The 16470-nt window shown below is 34.1% G+C and overlaps 1 protein-coding gene across 11 annotated transcripts in view; it reads right to left on the bottom strand.

Annotated features, from left to right (window-relative positions):
- The window catches only part of LOC122527386 (syntaxin-binding protein 5), a 59605-nt gene that overhangs the window by 3775 nt on the left and 39360 nt on the right, over window positions 1-16470 (bottom strand). For 3 of the 11 annotated variants that reach the window (XM_043651521.1, XM_043651525.1, XM_043651527.1), the window contains 8 exons: window positions 14909-15419; window positions 5370-5495; window positions 4966-5085; window positions 4746-4871; window positions 4252-4461; window positions 3743-3851; window positions 732-815; window positions 284-379 (listed from right to left, as the gene is read on the bottom strand). In XM_043651521.1, the coding sequence (XP_043507456.1) occupies window positions 284-379; window positions 732-815; window positions 3743-3851; window positions 4252-4461; window positions 4746-4871; window positions 4966-5085; window positions 5370-5495; window positions 14909-15419 (1382 nt within the window). Of the gene's footprint in view, window positions 1-283; window positions 380-731; window positions 816-3742; window positions 3852-4251; window positions 4462-4745; window positions 4872-4965; window positions 5086-5369; window positions 5496-8374; window positions 8868-11874; window positions 11921-14908; window positions 15420-16470 lie in introns of all 11 variants that reach the window. The other 8 variants (XM_043651524.1, XM_043651526.1, XM_043651528.1 and 5 more) reach the window with 5 other exon arrangements.

The following is a 16470-nucleotide window of genomic DNA, read 5'->3' as shown; positions in this document are numbered from 1 at the left end:
TTTTTTTTAATGAATCTTCACTATGGATTTATCCCTATGCTATGAATCTCAGGAATAAGATAAAAAAAAAACATAGACAAAAAAATAATGTATTGATATTATATTATCTTATTATTTTCTGTTGTTATATAAATACATAAAAATATATGTTCAAGGTATATTTAATATACCTGTTCAGAGAACATATATTTAAAGTAAATACATGGATATTAATCGGAAATAATAAGATTCAAATTTTTTTTTCCAACTTTCAAATTAAATTTGCTGCAATGTTAAATCGTACCAAAATTGACTGGATACGGAAAACTTTTGGATCTCAGTTGGTGACGAGAGGTACAACCCATGGCCTCTATTGCTGAAGCAAAGTGTCTTTGCAATTCTGTAAAAAAGATTATCAGCGTGATCGTTTGCCCGTTTCATACAGTTTGTACAAAATGTGTAAATATGCTGGGACATTAATATTGAAATTGGAAAAAAAAGGTGTGTAGTCGCGTACATATTAATAATTAAGCTTTAGAATAAAAATATACTAATGAAAATCGAAGCAATCGATTGAGCGACGTTTTAAAGAAGTATCACCGTGTGAGTAAAGAGGTGTCGAAACGATTTATCGGAAAAAATCAAATATATATGTATATATATATATGTATATATATAGCATACAATAAGGCATTGCATATTATATTGTATAAAATACATATTGTGAAAAGTGTACTTTATAGATCACTTACTGATCGGTATCGCCATTAACAAAGAGTTGATGACCCCATATGGACAACATGGGGTCTACAATGCCATGTTTTGTAGTCTGAAAACTGTTAGAGATTACAGAGACAGGAGAAAAGTGAGCGTTAAGCCATACACGAGTAAAAAGAGATTTTTTTTTTTTGTTTGCACAATTAGCATTAACCCTTAAAACATTGGATCCATTTTTCTTTTAGCTTCAAGATACTTCCAATAAATGTATATTCCATTCGAATACATGATACCTGATTTTTCTTTCATTTTCAAATATGTAAAGAGAACGAGATGTAAGAAGAATGATAGGTAAAAAGTAATAACATAAAAGTAATAATAGCGTAGGCCCTTGCCTACAGGATTTACTGACGCTTTTTGTCAATCTTTTTAAATTTAGTAATAAACAAGTATAGTGAATTTTGTTCATGACAGTATTCATATTCTGATTAGTAAAATTGTGAATTTACACTTTGCACAATGCGAGACATTTCTCATTCAAATTTTCGAAGCATCTATAATATTAAAAATTCAGAAGAAGTGTTAAAATTTAAGCAACAATGCACGTCAAATATTAAGCTATTATTTAATTGAAATATGTTAGATTTACTAAAGTGTAGATTCACTGAAGTATTTAAACAATTACAACCTATTATATCAATAACAGACTCAAAATTCAGTGAGATCATCTTTAACATCCTTTGAATAATTGAATATATTGTATCATATCCTATATCGCAATTCGTATCGTACATTTTTATTAAATTAAATTACAAAATTATAAGTACGTATATTCAATACTACTGTGCAACAAAAATGTTTAAAATAAGACTTGATAAATTTATACATACATCTGAAGGACATTTTAGTGAAGGAAAACATTAAACAGACAATGAATGTGTCCTGATCTTACCTCTAATAAATTATAGTTAAATTAACTTCACCCATCAGCTACAATTTATTATTAGTAGTAAACTAATTTTATGTTAATAGTACAATTGTCTTTGTAGTGATCTTTTTCATATTCAGAAAACATACAACAATTACTTCATTCACAACAATTATAGCATAGAATGAATAAAATTTGAAATAAATTTTGAAAGAGAGGTAGAATCCTATTAAATCTAAAAGTATCGATCAGATGCAACAGATATTTCTACTGAATTCCCCCACCCCCCCATAAGATAAATTTGAATTTTCAACTAGACTCTAGAATCTCCTGGTCTAATCTTTGTGCTAACACAGACTAGGGACACTTCTATATTCTAAATACATTTAGAAATATTTTACATACAAGTATCGCAATAAATATTAATATTTTCAAGGGGACATCAAGATAAACTATGCTACATCTTACATTTGCATGAATATAATTTCACTTCTTTGTAAGAAGATAAATGAAAAATCTGGGAAATAAATATGTCTAACACGAAGGAGATTGGTTTTCAAAAAAAATTGATTAAGTAGATATGTGTATTACTAATCAGGATATGAATATTTGTATTCATAACGAAAAAGAATATTTATGTAAACAGAAAAAGGAACATAGTCACATCAAAGAAATATATACTACATAAAGAAGAATATAAATTGAAGATGCAAATTTGCTATTATTTCAAAAGTAAACAGAGTTGCCAATTCAATAGAATAATAGTAGCATAGAACTGTTCTTTTTTTTTCTTTTTTTTTTTTTTGTACTAACTATGTAGAAGATACGAAACAAGTGCAATAGAAGTGCTCGTATAAAGAATTCTACATCAGGCATGCTAACAAGTGTATTAAGGGTTAACGAATATATGTTAAATATATAGTAAAGAAATTACATGCTGTAAATATCAATATTGCTTATTATCATTTCACTAAACATACTTAATTAATTATTCTATATATTCGTGGTGTTGAATATCAGTTAATGTCTATACAACACACAATTAGCTACATAATACATAGTGCATCACGCTATACAACGAAGGAATGTTGTAAATTCATGATATTTTTCAAGATACAAGAAGATGGTTATAATTATTTACTGCTGAATAAGTATTTGAAATTAAGTGAAAGTTTCCCCCTACAGCAAAGGAATTATTATTAAATAATTTTTTTTATAATCGATCGGAAGATAATACTGTAGTATTGTAATACGTACTTTTTAATATTTAAAATATATGTACAACATACAACAGCTGATGATTATTGCCTTTCGTGTATATATTTTTCTTATTACGTAATATTAAGTGTTGTTTAAAAAATGAAAATTCTGTGCTTTAGTGAATATTATAATGTATAATGTATAATATCTAACTTTGTAATTCAAAATTGCATTTAAAGGGTACTTTTTCATTTTAACATGTTAGATTGCTTAGAGATTTGTGAACTGAATTCTTTTTACAAGTTATATAATAATATTGTAACAGAGAACTATTGTAACACTGTACCCAAGAAAGTATCCATGAAGTTTGATATTTTAAAAGCATTGTTAATAGTAATATTATTTGCATTAGTAAAATGCATTCACATGTAACGAATACTCAGACAGAGAGGGCCTGCAGAAAAAATTTTAGTCAACACATGTTTATATGATCACCTCATAATTCATATCTGCTTCTATTCTCTATTTCAAGTATATTCAATTTTTAATATGATCACAATAATTTCTATAACAGCGCAAAGCTTGAAGTATTTAAAAATATAATTACATATTTAAAGAGTTAAAAAATCAGTAGTTAAAGCTCTTACATGAACAACATCTACTTAAAATTATTAACTTCTTTATCATTGTTACGTATATTCCAAAGAAAAAAAAAAAAAAGATCAATTAGTAATTATTGAGCCAAAGAAACAATGTCATTAGTATGATATGATTTTTTACGCTACGTTCAACGATTCATATAAAGTGTTGCAGTGTTGCAAATGTTGCAATAGCATATAGTGCATTATATACCATGTGCAATTAGAATGATCATTTTAGTCGCAAAGCTAATTTAATAAAACATAATGTTATCCTTACCTCAAATCTATTAGCGGTAGAAAATCGACATCTATAAGCGGCCTCAGACTTGGTAAACTATACGTAGCTATGTGCCCATTCGAAACGTAGCACACGAGACATACATTATCTGAAATACATAAGAGTATATACAGATGAGTTGTAGCGTTGCAATGTTGTTCTTTTATTATTCAATTACTCTTTTTTATATGTACTTTAATATACTTCAATAATAATTGTAAATGATATACATATGTACAATTAAATATACATAATAAAATATAATTATTTGTATTGTATTTATAGTTTGTAATTATATTATAATGATTATTATACATCTAGTGTTTTATCAAAGGTACAATAAATCATTATAATAACATATTACTCGAAATATAAAATACCTAATATATTTACCTAATATTTAATATTATATATGTTTTAATCGCTCTTCTATACGTATTAATTTAATTTGCTGCTTGGATCGTGATGGTTCCAGTTATATTTGACTAGTGACAAAGTACAATACGCACCTTTTATAGTCGTAAACTCTGCTTTAATCACAATATGAGTTTCAGCCAGTTGTTGCCTATATAGACAATTTTGCGACGGTAATGCTACAACCCTCGCTTGTTTCTCCGATGTTAATACAACGAATTGACGATCCTCGAAGCCCTCTCCGGTGGCTGCTTGCGTGTTCATCGATGGAGAAGACGTTCGACTGTTACATTTGCCTTGGCTTCCTGTAACGATGAAAGATGCAACGTAAGAAAAATATGTTCGCATACGAAGACCTTATGCACACTGCCACGTCAACCTTATTGACCAAAGAGTAGTTTATCGTAATATTAAAAAGTTCTTTACATTTCAACTAGTAGGATTTAGATCAACGACACGACGATGATGAGAAAACATTAAGCAAATTCTTGAAATTTCCTCTTACAGATATAACACAGAAGAATAAAATTTTTACAACATAAATTGATTGAAACGAAATGTTAAGATAATAATAAACGTGACAACATACTGTTACGCTCTTTACTGTCCATACTGTCGTCTTTCCAGGACTCGTAAGAGTATGGAATCAGGGCGCCGTTACAATCTAAGAAGGACATTGACAGAATACACCCCTTTAACTTAAACGTAGATCCATCTATAAAAAAAAAAGAAAAACATAAAACAATCGTTATAAATTTTCTTTCCATCTTAGAAATACAATGAAATTCCAAATCAAGATCGATACTTACTGCACGTAGAAACGACGACTGGGTGAGCGTGTCGTTCTCCACGAGCAGGTGTGTTAAATATCACCGTTTGTATAGACCCTAAAGATGTACCGATCCAAAGCGTTGGTACAGGACTGGTATCTTAAGAACAGAATGAAGAATTAATGGAGGCAAATCAACCCTGAATGCTACGATACCTGAATTTTCACGTCTCAATCTTGCTCTCATTTTGACAAACAAAAAGGAAGTTTTAAGAAAAGTTTAAGCGAGAAAATTAAAAGGGTCCAAGATTCGTTCGAACATGGAAAAAAAATATATATATATATATATTAGTGGATCAAAAATGATAAAAAGAAAGAAAGAAACGTAACAGGGATTATCGTCGAGAACTGAGAGTTTATTGACACAACTGTCACATTACGTACCACCCTTTTTCGTGTAGGAATCTGCGAACGTAAGGCAGCTGATGGTTTCTGTGGTAATATTCTCGAGCGACGACATGCTCGAGCTCCTTGATCGTTGAAACGAACTGTCATACTTGTCTACCCGGCCAGCAGTCCCGAGAACAAATGGAAAAATTAAATACCGAACGAATCTGGCGAACTCTTCTACAGAATTCCGAGACGAGCATGCAACATCTATCACAAGTGAACATCACTGACAAGTTAGTGTTTCTCTAATACGTAATGTACAGATCGAACCGAAAATCGCTAACAGACTCGATCAGAGTGTGAAGAAAGAGGAAAAAAAAAAAACGAAAAAAAAGAAGAAGAAGAAGAAGAAGAAGAAGAAGATAGGAAACTCAGACGTTTCAGAGAGTGGCACTAGTAACACATAGTAATAGCAATAATTACAACAACAACAATATTATAATAATAATAATAACAGCGACAGCAACAACAACAACAACAACTATCATGACTAGTGTGTCTCTCTCTCTCTCTCATTCTCTCTCTCTCTCTCTCTATCTATCTCTCTCTCTCGATAAGACAGTTCACAAAGTAACATCTTTCATTCATTTCAACATTCATCAAGTCGATCCCGATGTATCTAGTCTGTCGCAAAGATTGGATCAGAGAATGCCACGCAGGAAGAAACAACAAAAAGAAAAGAAAAGAAAATAATATGTAACATTGTAGTTGTAATTAAATAAGATAATGAGTCAATCGTAAGCGAGATATATATATATATATATATATATATATATATATATATATATATATATATATATATATATATATTACGGGCACTACGTGCCGATTCATCATGCGCAAGTATAACGTGTAACTAAATCCCACTTTCACTCCGTTTCTTGTGCATTATCGCGTAACGTTGATCCGGCAAGATCAAACACAGGACAATGTTAGTAGTATTAATCATCGAGAACTATCAAACGGACACAGTAAAAACCACAAGGTTGACGATAGTTCTGCACGACAGATTAGAAAGCTATATAAAAAGTTACAGGATATTTTTGCGACAGTAAATTTTTTTTTTCTTGAAAAAAAGAAAACGATCTTGCGAATTCTATAAATTACCATCGAGGGAAGAATCGATTACCGTGGCCAACCTTAATTGCCGAGAGAAACGAACAACAAAAAGTCCTCCCGTTTGCAAAAGGCACATCGTTTCGAAGTGAAAAATCTTTGCCTCTGCACAGTTCAACAAAATCGTCCAGGATTTTTCAATTCTCGATATTTAACAACGAGCCGCGATTGTTCATCGCTTTCTCACGAAAATTCACAGCACGTTCGGCACAGTCCCACACTCTCAAAGCTTCAACACCAAGAGAATCGCCTGGCCTTGAAAAGAAAAAAAATTTTAAAAAAATTTTTAAAAAAATTAAAACACGAACATAGACAAATTCACGCTCTAAGTATATATAGGAAGAAACTTTAGTAGCAAGAATGTGGTTATGCACTAAAAAGGCATTCCGCGACATCCCTGTGAGTTTCTACGTTTCGTATATAGTTACTCAGTGTACATGTACGCGTGTATGCGCAGGATTTTGACAAAAGTTTATTCCATTAACAGCAAGACAATCGGCACGATGGATTTAATACGAACGAAATTGTGTACACGTGAGCGCTCGTTTTCGTCAACTGTAACAGTGAATAATAATTGTTGTTATTTATTGATAATTTATTATTTGAAATTTTAAGATACGCATACACATCTCGAGCGTGTTGTAGAATCTTCTACAGAATTAATGTATACAATATATCACGGTGAACTGTAATTCGTCTTCATCAACATCCTGTGCACTCGATGTATGTTTCACAAAGTGTACACTGAGCGGAAGAGTTAACTCAACGTGTCATCATTAGGCAACATTTATCAGAAAGAAAAAGCCAACTGAAAAATGAGGCAGATAGATGAAAATCGGAGAGAACGCGGGAGAGTAATATTTCGTCAGAGAGGTGCAGAGTGAGAATTTAAGAAATCACGCAAACTGGATATGATGTGCCGTGTGTTCTATTTTTTTTTCTTTTTTTTTTTTCTTTTTTTTTTTTTTCTTTCTTAAATTAGAGAAAGGTGGCTTGACCAAGAGCGAGTGAACAGATCGTTAGGAAAAGAAAGATGTGATGCAGAGTAGTAAAGTATTCTGCCGAAGTAATATAATCCACACTCAAGTCAGCAGAGACCAGACAGTATTTATCAATCAGACATAGCGAAAAAGAGATACGATAACGAAGACCAATCTTAATAACAGCGATTCTCGTGAGGTGAGAAACTCTGTTAGACGTTACTACAAACTCTGTGATCTTTTTACTCTAGGCAATAGATAATATCAGAGCGAAAGTGAACCATAAAGACACATTTTGGGACATTACGTCTGCGATGCAATAAATTTGCTTGAAGTTTCAACGTTAAAAATTGTAACATAAGAGTTGGAGCATTTTTATGGATTTGAATGTACAATGGTGAATAGATAATGTAATAATTCAAATTCAATTGATCCAAAGAATTTTGTGACATCAGTTAGTTACCAAATTACGTACAGAGTATTCTATTACTATACATGTTATTACAACACCATATTTATTATATATATATATATATTATTACACACGTATTATTTTGCCAGTTTCTCACAGAAACAGAAAGAAGAAACGAATCATTGAGAGTTCGCGCGAGGCTGTTCAAGAAAGACGCTGGTCTCCATTAATCGCATTTGAACCTACCGGTAAGAAGAGATATAATCGCTCTATTTAACAACGAAATCAAAGGAACAACGAAACAGTGGAAAAAAGCACTGACAGAAGAAGTAGAAGACTTGTCTCATTCAAGTAACATAGAAAACAATCGGATGATCTACAATAAGTAGTTGTTAATAGCAATTCGTTACGTAGTAAAAAAACAAGAAGAGAAAAAAAAAAGAGAAAAAAAAAAAAGGAAAAGAACTGGTAATTCGTTGAGTTCATACTACCGAAACTGTTATACTGTCTGGTGTTGGAGAGAATATTCTGGTAGTTGAAAGAAGCTTGCGGAGCGGTCGACGGATAGCCTCGTATCTCGGCGCTACGGTGACTAGAGAGTAACGAAGTCGTTGGAAAGTTGTTCAACGACGAAGAATCCAGCTCATAATGGTTGGTAGTGGTGCTCAGACACTTCTGGAGCTTTCTTATACCCTGAGCACGAGACTGACGTGGCTCGATCGTAAGGGGCTTGCGAGAATTCGCATTCGAGCCGGCGATATCGTCGTCGCCGGTATTTACGGTATTGTGAATAGCCAAACGAGGTGTGCCGACACCACTAGTACTAGGTCCTCCACTACTCTCGCTATTGCAACCACCGTCATCAGCGTTACCACAGGGGCTACTGCTATTACTATCGGCGTTGTCACCTTTCTCACCGCAACCACTACCACCAACGACCATCGTACCTCGTCGCGTTACCGGCAACATGCACATCCCGTTCATCTATAAAACCAGCGTAACAACAGATCAAACGTGAAAATAACATATTGACTGATGCGCTGCGCTCTAAGCAGTCTTAAGTCCCAGTTTCAACAATTTCTGCCAACAAATACTAATTTGCTAAGTCCCTCTTTTAAGTTCTCTTCAAATGTCATCCGAGTTACTCGAATTTTCTTTCAATTCAGTTTTTATTTAACACTCGCTCTCGAGATCCAGCGATTCAGGATCAACTCGACTGTCGCAAATTTTTGCTCCAACGATTAGGATCTGAATCTTTTTTTAAGTATCATTGGTCGAGGTATCTAGTCGAGAAGAGAAATGAAATTAAAACTGCTTGTCGCCTAAACAAGATTTCGTCTGAAGGGAAACGTGTAGGGATGTCTACGTTCCTCGTGGAACAATAACTTTCTAATCCAAATCCATCGCCTATGAGAATTGAAGATATTAAATAGGTATAGTGAGAAAAGTGACATTCCTCCGGAAATGTTATTAGAATTATATACAGCTAAGTGTCATTCTTATGGCGGCTGGTGCAAATAAAGGCACTTAAAAACTAGTTTGGTAGCAAGTGTATGGAATTATTTTGCTTTGCTTGCTATTGTATCCAGTGTTCTACTTTCAATGACAATAAAAATCGTAACAGTAGGTCTTTCTCGAAATTTCGGAACTTGTCGTTGAAGAAAAATTTTAGGAGAATATTATTATATATACTTGTAGGTTCCGCGTCATCTAAATTTGAACAGACAGAGTTTTAATTAAAGAGACGAACCGAAAATGTCGTAGCACTATTATACATGTAAGTCTGATAAACATATTCACCTTTCTATATTCGTGTCCAATAGAGACCTAAACGTTCTATACCAAGATTCCATTCTTTTTTTTTTTTTTTTTTTTTTAATACAGTAATTATCTTACAGTTTACGTGAACACTCGTCAGTGTCTTCTTTCAATGATCATTTTATAAAATGACCATTAAATAAAAATAGGAATTAGATACACTTCAGATTTTGATTTTCACTTGTCGGCCAGTTAATTCTAATTTTTAAATCCTCAGGGTCGATAAATTGTTTCAAAGTCCTCTCATTCGTTCGTCCTAGTGAGAGCAACGTTACTAAAACATTTGATTGACTTTGCCTCGATTATAACGGCTTCAGTTAAAATTTCTACAAACTTGCAAAAATTGAGAGACAGCCTTGGTAGAATTGATTCGCTCGTGTGAAAAAATGAGCATCGACAAAATGTCATTCGCAATACATATCGGGCATTTTTTAAGCGTTGGAAGCGAAACGGGCTGTAAACAATTTCAATGTAAAAGACATTGAAAGACATTTCAACATCAGAAAAAAACGTAAAACAAACGTAAAAATAACGTTACACTCACAAGATCTTCATGGGAAACCATTTCTTATGAAACAACGAAACTAGACAACGTTCAATTTTGACAACGAAAGAATCGTGGTTTCACAATTAAACAACACAGCATCTCCTGAGTGCGTTAAATGAAATTGCAACGATCGTGTTCGACTACGAAGAATGATGGAGAAAGATAAAAAAAAAAAAATTTTTTTTCTTTTAATTATTCCGTTTTCAACGATTGTCATCTAAAATTGTCATTCGATAAAATAATCAATCGCAGTGGATCTCTATCTGATGCTAAATAAAAGAATCGACTGATCAGTGGGAAAAATGGCGGAAGATATTTGTTTCTTATATATCAGTAATTATTTTCTAAAATTCGCTATGTGGAATATCAGCAGATATATTATGCAGAGCCCTTTATATAGCAGTCAGTCAATGTCGGGGGACAAAAAAAAAAAAAAAATCAGAGAAGCATAAATGCTAAAATATTGTATACATGTGCATATCTCTCTCTTTCTCTCTTTCTCTCTCTCTCTCTCTCTTTCTCTCTCTCTTTCTCTCTCCAAAATATAATCAACGATGATACGTTAGAAGAAGGGAAATAGTGTAGCGATGATTTTCAGCGCCCTGTTGTCATTGATGATGCCGTAAACCATCCGTGTTATTATTATTACTATTGCTATTGCGTGCAAATTATTATTAAAAAACATATCGAAAAGCTTTGAAAGCGATGTTGTACCGAGAGAAAGGTGTAAACGTAACTCTATGATGATGTTACTTTATATGTACTTTAAACACACACACACATATATATTAGAGTAAGGCTAACCAATTGTACGTAATACGTGTGTACGTAATGTATGTATGTATGTATGTATGTATTTATGTATGTATGTATATATATATACGTATACACGGTGTATCACCAAAGTTGAAGATGAATCTTGAATAAGAAACGGTAGAGTAAATATCTTGGAGGATTCAGTTTCAATGAAACATTATTAACAAATGTTGATGTTAATGATGTGGGTCACTAGCCAATATTTATTGGCTTATTACGATCCTGATATCCAGATAAATGAAACTTGAAAAAAAAAAAATGTCGTTGTCCATTACCTAGCCAAAAGTCTCTGTGTGCAATTTCTGAAACTATCAATTCTTCGGCAGTTTTTCTTTTCGTGTGCACGCAGTACATAAATTCGGTTCGAATTGTCGAAACACCGGAATTGGAGGGAACGAATGAATTAAATTAATAATATTTCATTAAACGCTCGTACATACGTGACAGGCTTTCGTGACATTTCTCTGTTTGGAAGCCTCTCCTTTTTTACCTCTTTGGTAATACACTCTTTGTATATATAAAGATGAACACAGCTACGGAATTGTTGAATTGTTCTTGTGTGTATCAACTGCTCTCGACAAATCGTGATCGATAGATAACGGCGTATTCAACAAAAGGAAAGAAAATTAAAAAAAAAAAAGAGAGAGACAAACATAGAAGCAGATATATTTACGATAAGTAACTCGACTGCTCTCTAGAAAAAAAATAACGAATCGGTAAAAAATTCTCGCAAACAGACACATACATTTCTCTCGGTGATCGGACAACTGTTCAAAATTGTGAAAAACCTTTGTTTTTGTTTTATTTTACCTGAATCAACCTTGCTGTCGGGGAAGACCGCAAAACTGATTTGAACCTGAAAAAGCGTTAAAGTAGAATTCTCTTCACATTTCATTGGTAGATTTTGCTTTACGCTCAAAGGTAGTAAATTTGCCGGGGTGGTGTTTCGTTTCCGGAAGATCGAAGAGGAACGTTCGAGTTTGCACAATCGGTTAACGGATATACATTCCGAGGGGAGAATCCTGGCAAAACTTTCTTACAAAAATCATGGAAGGGAAGAGTAACATTGTCAAGAATCAAAGGGTGGTTGGTTGGTTGGGGGAGGAGAAGTATCTATACATGTTGAAAACGAACTCACACAAATGGGGGGGGGGGAGGGGGGTAGTATAAAAACGTATTAAAAAACATATGCGAGTATGTGGTACTCAATATGTATGTACACTACGCATTCCAAATACTCGTAGGTGTACCTAAATATGGGTAATACAGAGAATATGCTGTTACAAAAACAAATATCTTCTAGTAACGAACAAGGCGTATTAGGATACAAGCTTGTAAGTATGTGCATTGATGAAATGCCGCAATATACAACAGAATATATCTGTAGATCTGCGATACAATGCGGAAAAAACTTTATGCTTTTTCTTTTCTCTCTTTCTCTCTCTCTCTCTCTCTTTCTCTCTTTCACTTTCTCTCTTTCTCTTTTTCTCTCTCTCTCTCTCTCTCTCCTCTTACGTTTGCAAAAAGTATCCTAAGGATGTTAGAATCACATTTCCCATTGATCGGCCGTCAAACTCTTAAACATATCATGTATTTATACGTATATGTACATACGCAGTATTAGCACTAGAAAATTTTAACGAGCATAAAAGTATATGCGTGCACATGTAAAATAGTTGAATTAACTTGTTGTACCTTACGGTGGGAACCTTCTTCGAATCTAGCAGCCACAGAGCTTCGGAAGCGTTAGATCTCTACATAGACATTAAATTTGTGCGTGAAGCGATTATTTTTTTTCTTTTCTCTGCTTTGTTTTTTTTCTTTCTTTCTTTCTTTCTTTCTTTCTTTCTTTCTTTCTTGTTTCTCGAATATTAAAAAAACGTAGGCACCCTCTGAATACAACCTGAAATCCTATTGCTGAAGTCAGTTATGTGAAAGTAAACGAGTCTGCACTCTTCCAAAATCTTGGAAAAATCGTTTGTCTCCTATCGAAATTTTTTATAATATATATATAATGAAATATATATATAATGATACCGATGGAACTAATTGACTGACTATTATATTAGACTCTACATTTCTCGATAAATTGGAGAAAAATTTAGAAATTTATTCCACATAACTTTTTACGCTCACATATACCGCAATATATCGATGTTATTTCCATTAATACTACAAAAAGTTTCCTACTTTACGTTACACTTGTGCCGTGTGTTTGAGTATTTTTAACATTTGACTATCGTAACACGTCGGATCACGGAAAAAAAATCACACAACAGAGATCATCATGTTAAAAATATTCAATGCGAGGCTTCGGCCGACTTTCATGCGAGAAATGATATTTTCATCAGGATAAATATTCTTCATCTCTCGATGAACAATACTTTTGAAATTTCTCTCGCTTCCTCAGCAAACGATATCGTTAACATAACTACTGCTTCCTCAATGTGCGTCAACGAGTTTCAAAACATCTTCATGTTATTATCGTGTTACTTATGATTGTGGAATTTTGCGATCTTAGAGTTTGAATATTTGGAAATTTCACCGTGATTTCTCGAGGCGATCTCCAGACACTTACTGTCGCGTTTAAGTTGTAAATTATCGCAACGTGATTCGTCGTACTTGTAATGGGAAAAGGGATGAGAAAAATATGACTCGTGGAAACGAATGATGGAAAATTCGTCTGATCAATTTTGTACAAATACGCAGATGTATAAAAACTCGACTGCCAAGTCGAAACAGTAGATGGTACATGCTCCGCGAAGAAAGGAAAGGGTTTTCTACTTTCTTCATGTGCAGTGTCAAACAAATAAAACCCAGGTAACCATGGTCCTATGGTGGTTTTGCATATTAGTCATGCATAAGTACAAAAAACTGGCTCTAACCAGTACCAAAAAAAGCTTGGAGGGGGGGGGTCTAATATCGCAGTTGGCTTTACTCTTGCAAGCTCGCTTTTTATCTCATATCTATTCTCAGATTTATGTGAGTTGAGAACTGTCAATAACTGTCTGTATACATTTCTCATTTTCGAAATGTACTTAAACTCGTTTGCCATTCGTGTACTTTCAACAATTATTAATCAACGTAGTAAAAAGCATATAGAACACGCGATGCCAAAGATGTTAAGTAAACGCGACAGACAACGTTACACGGTGTGTGTGTATCTTTTTTTCTTTTCTTTTTGCAGAATAAATGACACGTTTCACATAAACCTTTGATTCCAACGATATGTTCTGGCGGAAGCTTAATTTATATATATATTCTTTTTTTTTTTTTTAGTTTTAATTTTACACTTATACAGATATATATATAAAAACACAGTTACTTGGTATTACCTCTAAATGTTATTTTACATGAATCTACGAGCATCCTAGGCCTTCTTTAAAAAAAAAAAAACGAAAGAAAAAAAAAATAGTGACAAAAGCACAGTCGAAATGTAGCACAGCTCTTTTCTATGTAATTAGTCTAGTTTCTGTAGGACACAATTATACGCTCTCAGTCAATGACATCGCAGAGGCATCTGGTTATCTTTTTTTTTTTCTTTCTTTCTTTCTTTCTTTTTTTTTTTCTTTTTTTCTTTTTTTTGGATCGAAGAAGTCAGTTGCCAGCGAACGCAAATGACGATTGCGATTGAAAGAAAAATGTTTGTTAGTAAAAACGAGTAGTTCCTTCACTCACACGCACTCGCAACGCCCACGTATGCTCATCATCATCATTCGCCATTTACGTTACGTTAATATAAAAAACTCTACACGTATCCACATCTCTAAATGCACACGGACACAAACACAAACTCTCCTTTTTTTTTTTTTTTTCTTTTTCTACTCTAATTTTAAACACTTACTGAATCTTCTTATTAGATTGCAGGTGAATGATTCGGAGCCGGTGTTCACTTCCTCGCACCTTAGGTCGCAAATCATCGCCGGATCGTTTTTCGCAAACTTTAAATTCGGTACGGACAATAAACGACCCTCCCGTTTCGCTTGTCTCAGCCTCACGATTTTCATCAGCCTCGGCGGTGGTTTCGTTTCACAGGTCGTTTCGGCCAACGTCAGATTAACCGGCCTGACGGCGGCAACTTCCGACTTTTCGGCAACGTTCTCGGCGGGGAGGAATCTCGGCGAGACGCACTTGGCTCTGTCTTGTCCATCGACGACCACCGGGCTCTTTGCCTGTTGCTCTTGGTTGCCCCGTCTTTTTTCATCGTTCAATGGACTTTCACGTCCAGCTATCGAGACCTCCGATGGCAACGGAGGCTCGGACACGGTACTTTCAACTGGAGACAACGAACTCGCGGTTTCGGTCATGTTACAGTAAAAAACGGAAGATTTCTGACTGCTACTATCAGTGCCTACCTGTTAACAATGGGGTACTTGTATATTTCTCTTTTCTTTTCTCTTTCTTTCTTTTTTTTTTTTTTTCTCTCATTCCGCGGATCGACGTGTAACAACGCACATTTCATATCACTACTGTTCGTTTGTGTCACTTCGCGTTCGATCGAAGAAAAGAAAGATCGTGTGATAATAGCAAGCAATAATTTACACGGCCTCGACCGTGAAACGGAACTTCAAGTTTCGTCACCTCGGCGCAGTGTTTTTCTAACACAGATCCTGCTAATGCTATGAACGCTACGTAAACTAAGAATTTATCGAGCTACGGAAAATTTCTAAGAAAACGATCAAACGAAAAGTTACATGGCATAAATTATTTTCAACGCAATTCGAAAGAAAGCAGTGAGAGAAGCTGGAGGGGAAACATAGGCAGAATGGACGAATGAATGAAGCGTACGTTTTCTTTTTTTTTTTTTTTTTTTTTCTTTTTTGTAGAAAACAAAAACCACGTCACACGTGTTGCTCAAATTTTCAGAAACGGAAAGAAATGATTTCGCTAACAGGTGCGACAGCCTCTAAAAGGGAAAAAACGGAAGGTGTGTCGGATGAAAAAGTATATATACAGGGTGTTTCGTAACTTGTGGGACCCACTTCGGGAGCTGATTGTACGCCTAAAAATAATGCAAAAAGTCATATAAATATATGTCCTATATCCATCTTCGTTTATGAGATATAATTCTGTTTTAATTACTTTTACAAAAGATGCTCGAAATGACCAGCTTGCGTTTGAAGACAAGCCTGCACGCGTCTTGTCATTCATCTGGTTACTCTTTCTATCATTCCTGCTGTTTCTCGAATTTGTCGGAAGCCTCGCTCTATTCTATTTCGTAGTATTTCAGCGTGTTCAATCGATGTTGCGTATACAATAGATTTTAAATGTCCCCACAAATGAAAATCTAATGGATTCAAATCCGAAGAACGAGCAGGCCATGCAAATAGGACCTCCACGACCAATCCATTTATTTGCAAAGTGTTGATTTAAAAATTGCCCAGCCACTCGGCTAAAACGCGGCGG

The sequence above is a fragment of the Frieseomelitta varia genome, unplaced genomic scaffold (assembly GCF_011392965.1).
Source record: "Frieseomelitta varia isolate USP_RPSP 00005682 unplaced genomic scaffold, Fvar_1.2 scaffold_216, whole genome shotgun sequence".
NCBI classification, from domain to species: Eukaryota; Metazoa; Arthropoda; class Insecta; order Hymenoptera; family Apidae; genus Frieseomelitta; species Frieseomelitta varia.
Note: the sequence above shows the minus strand (reverse complement) of the source record. Positions and strands in the feature narration are given on the sequence as shown.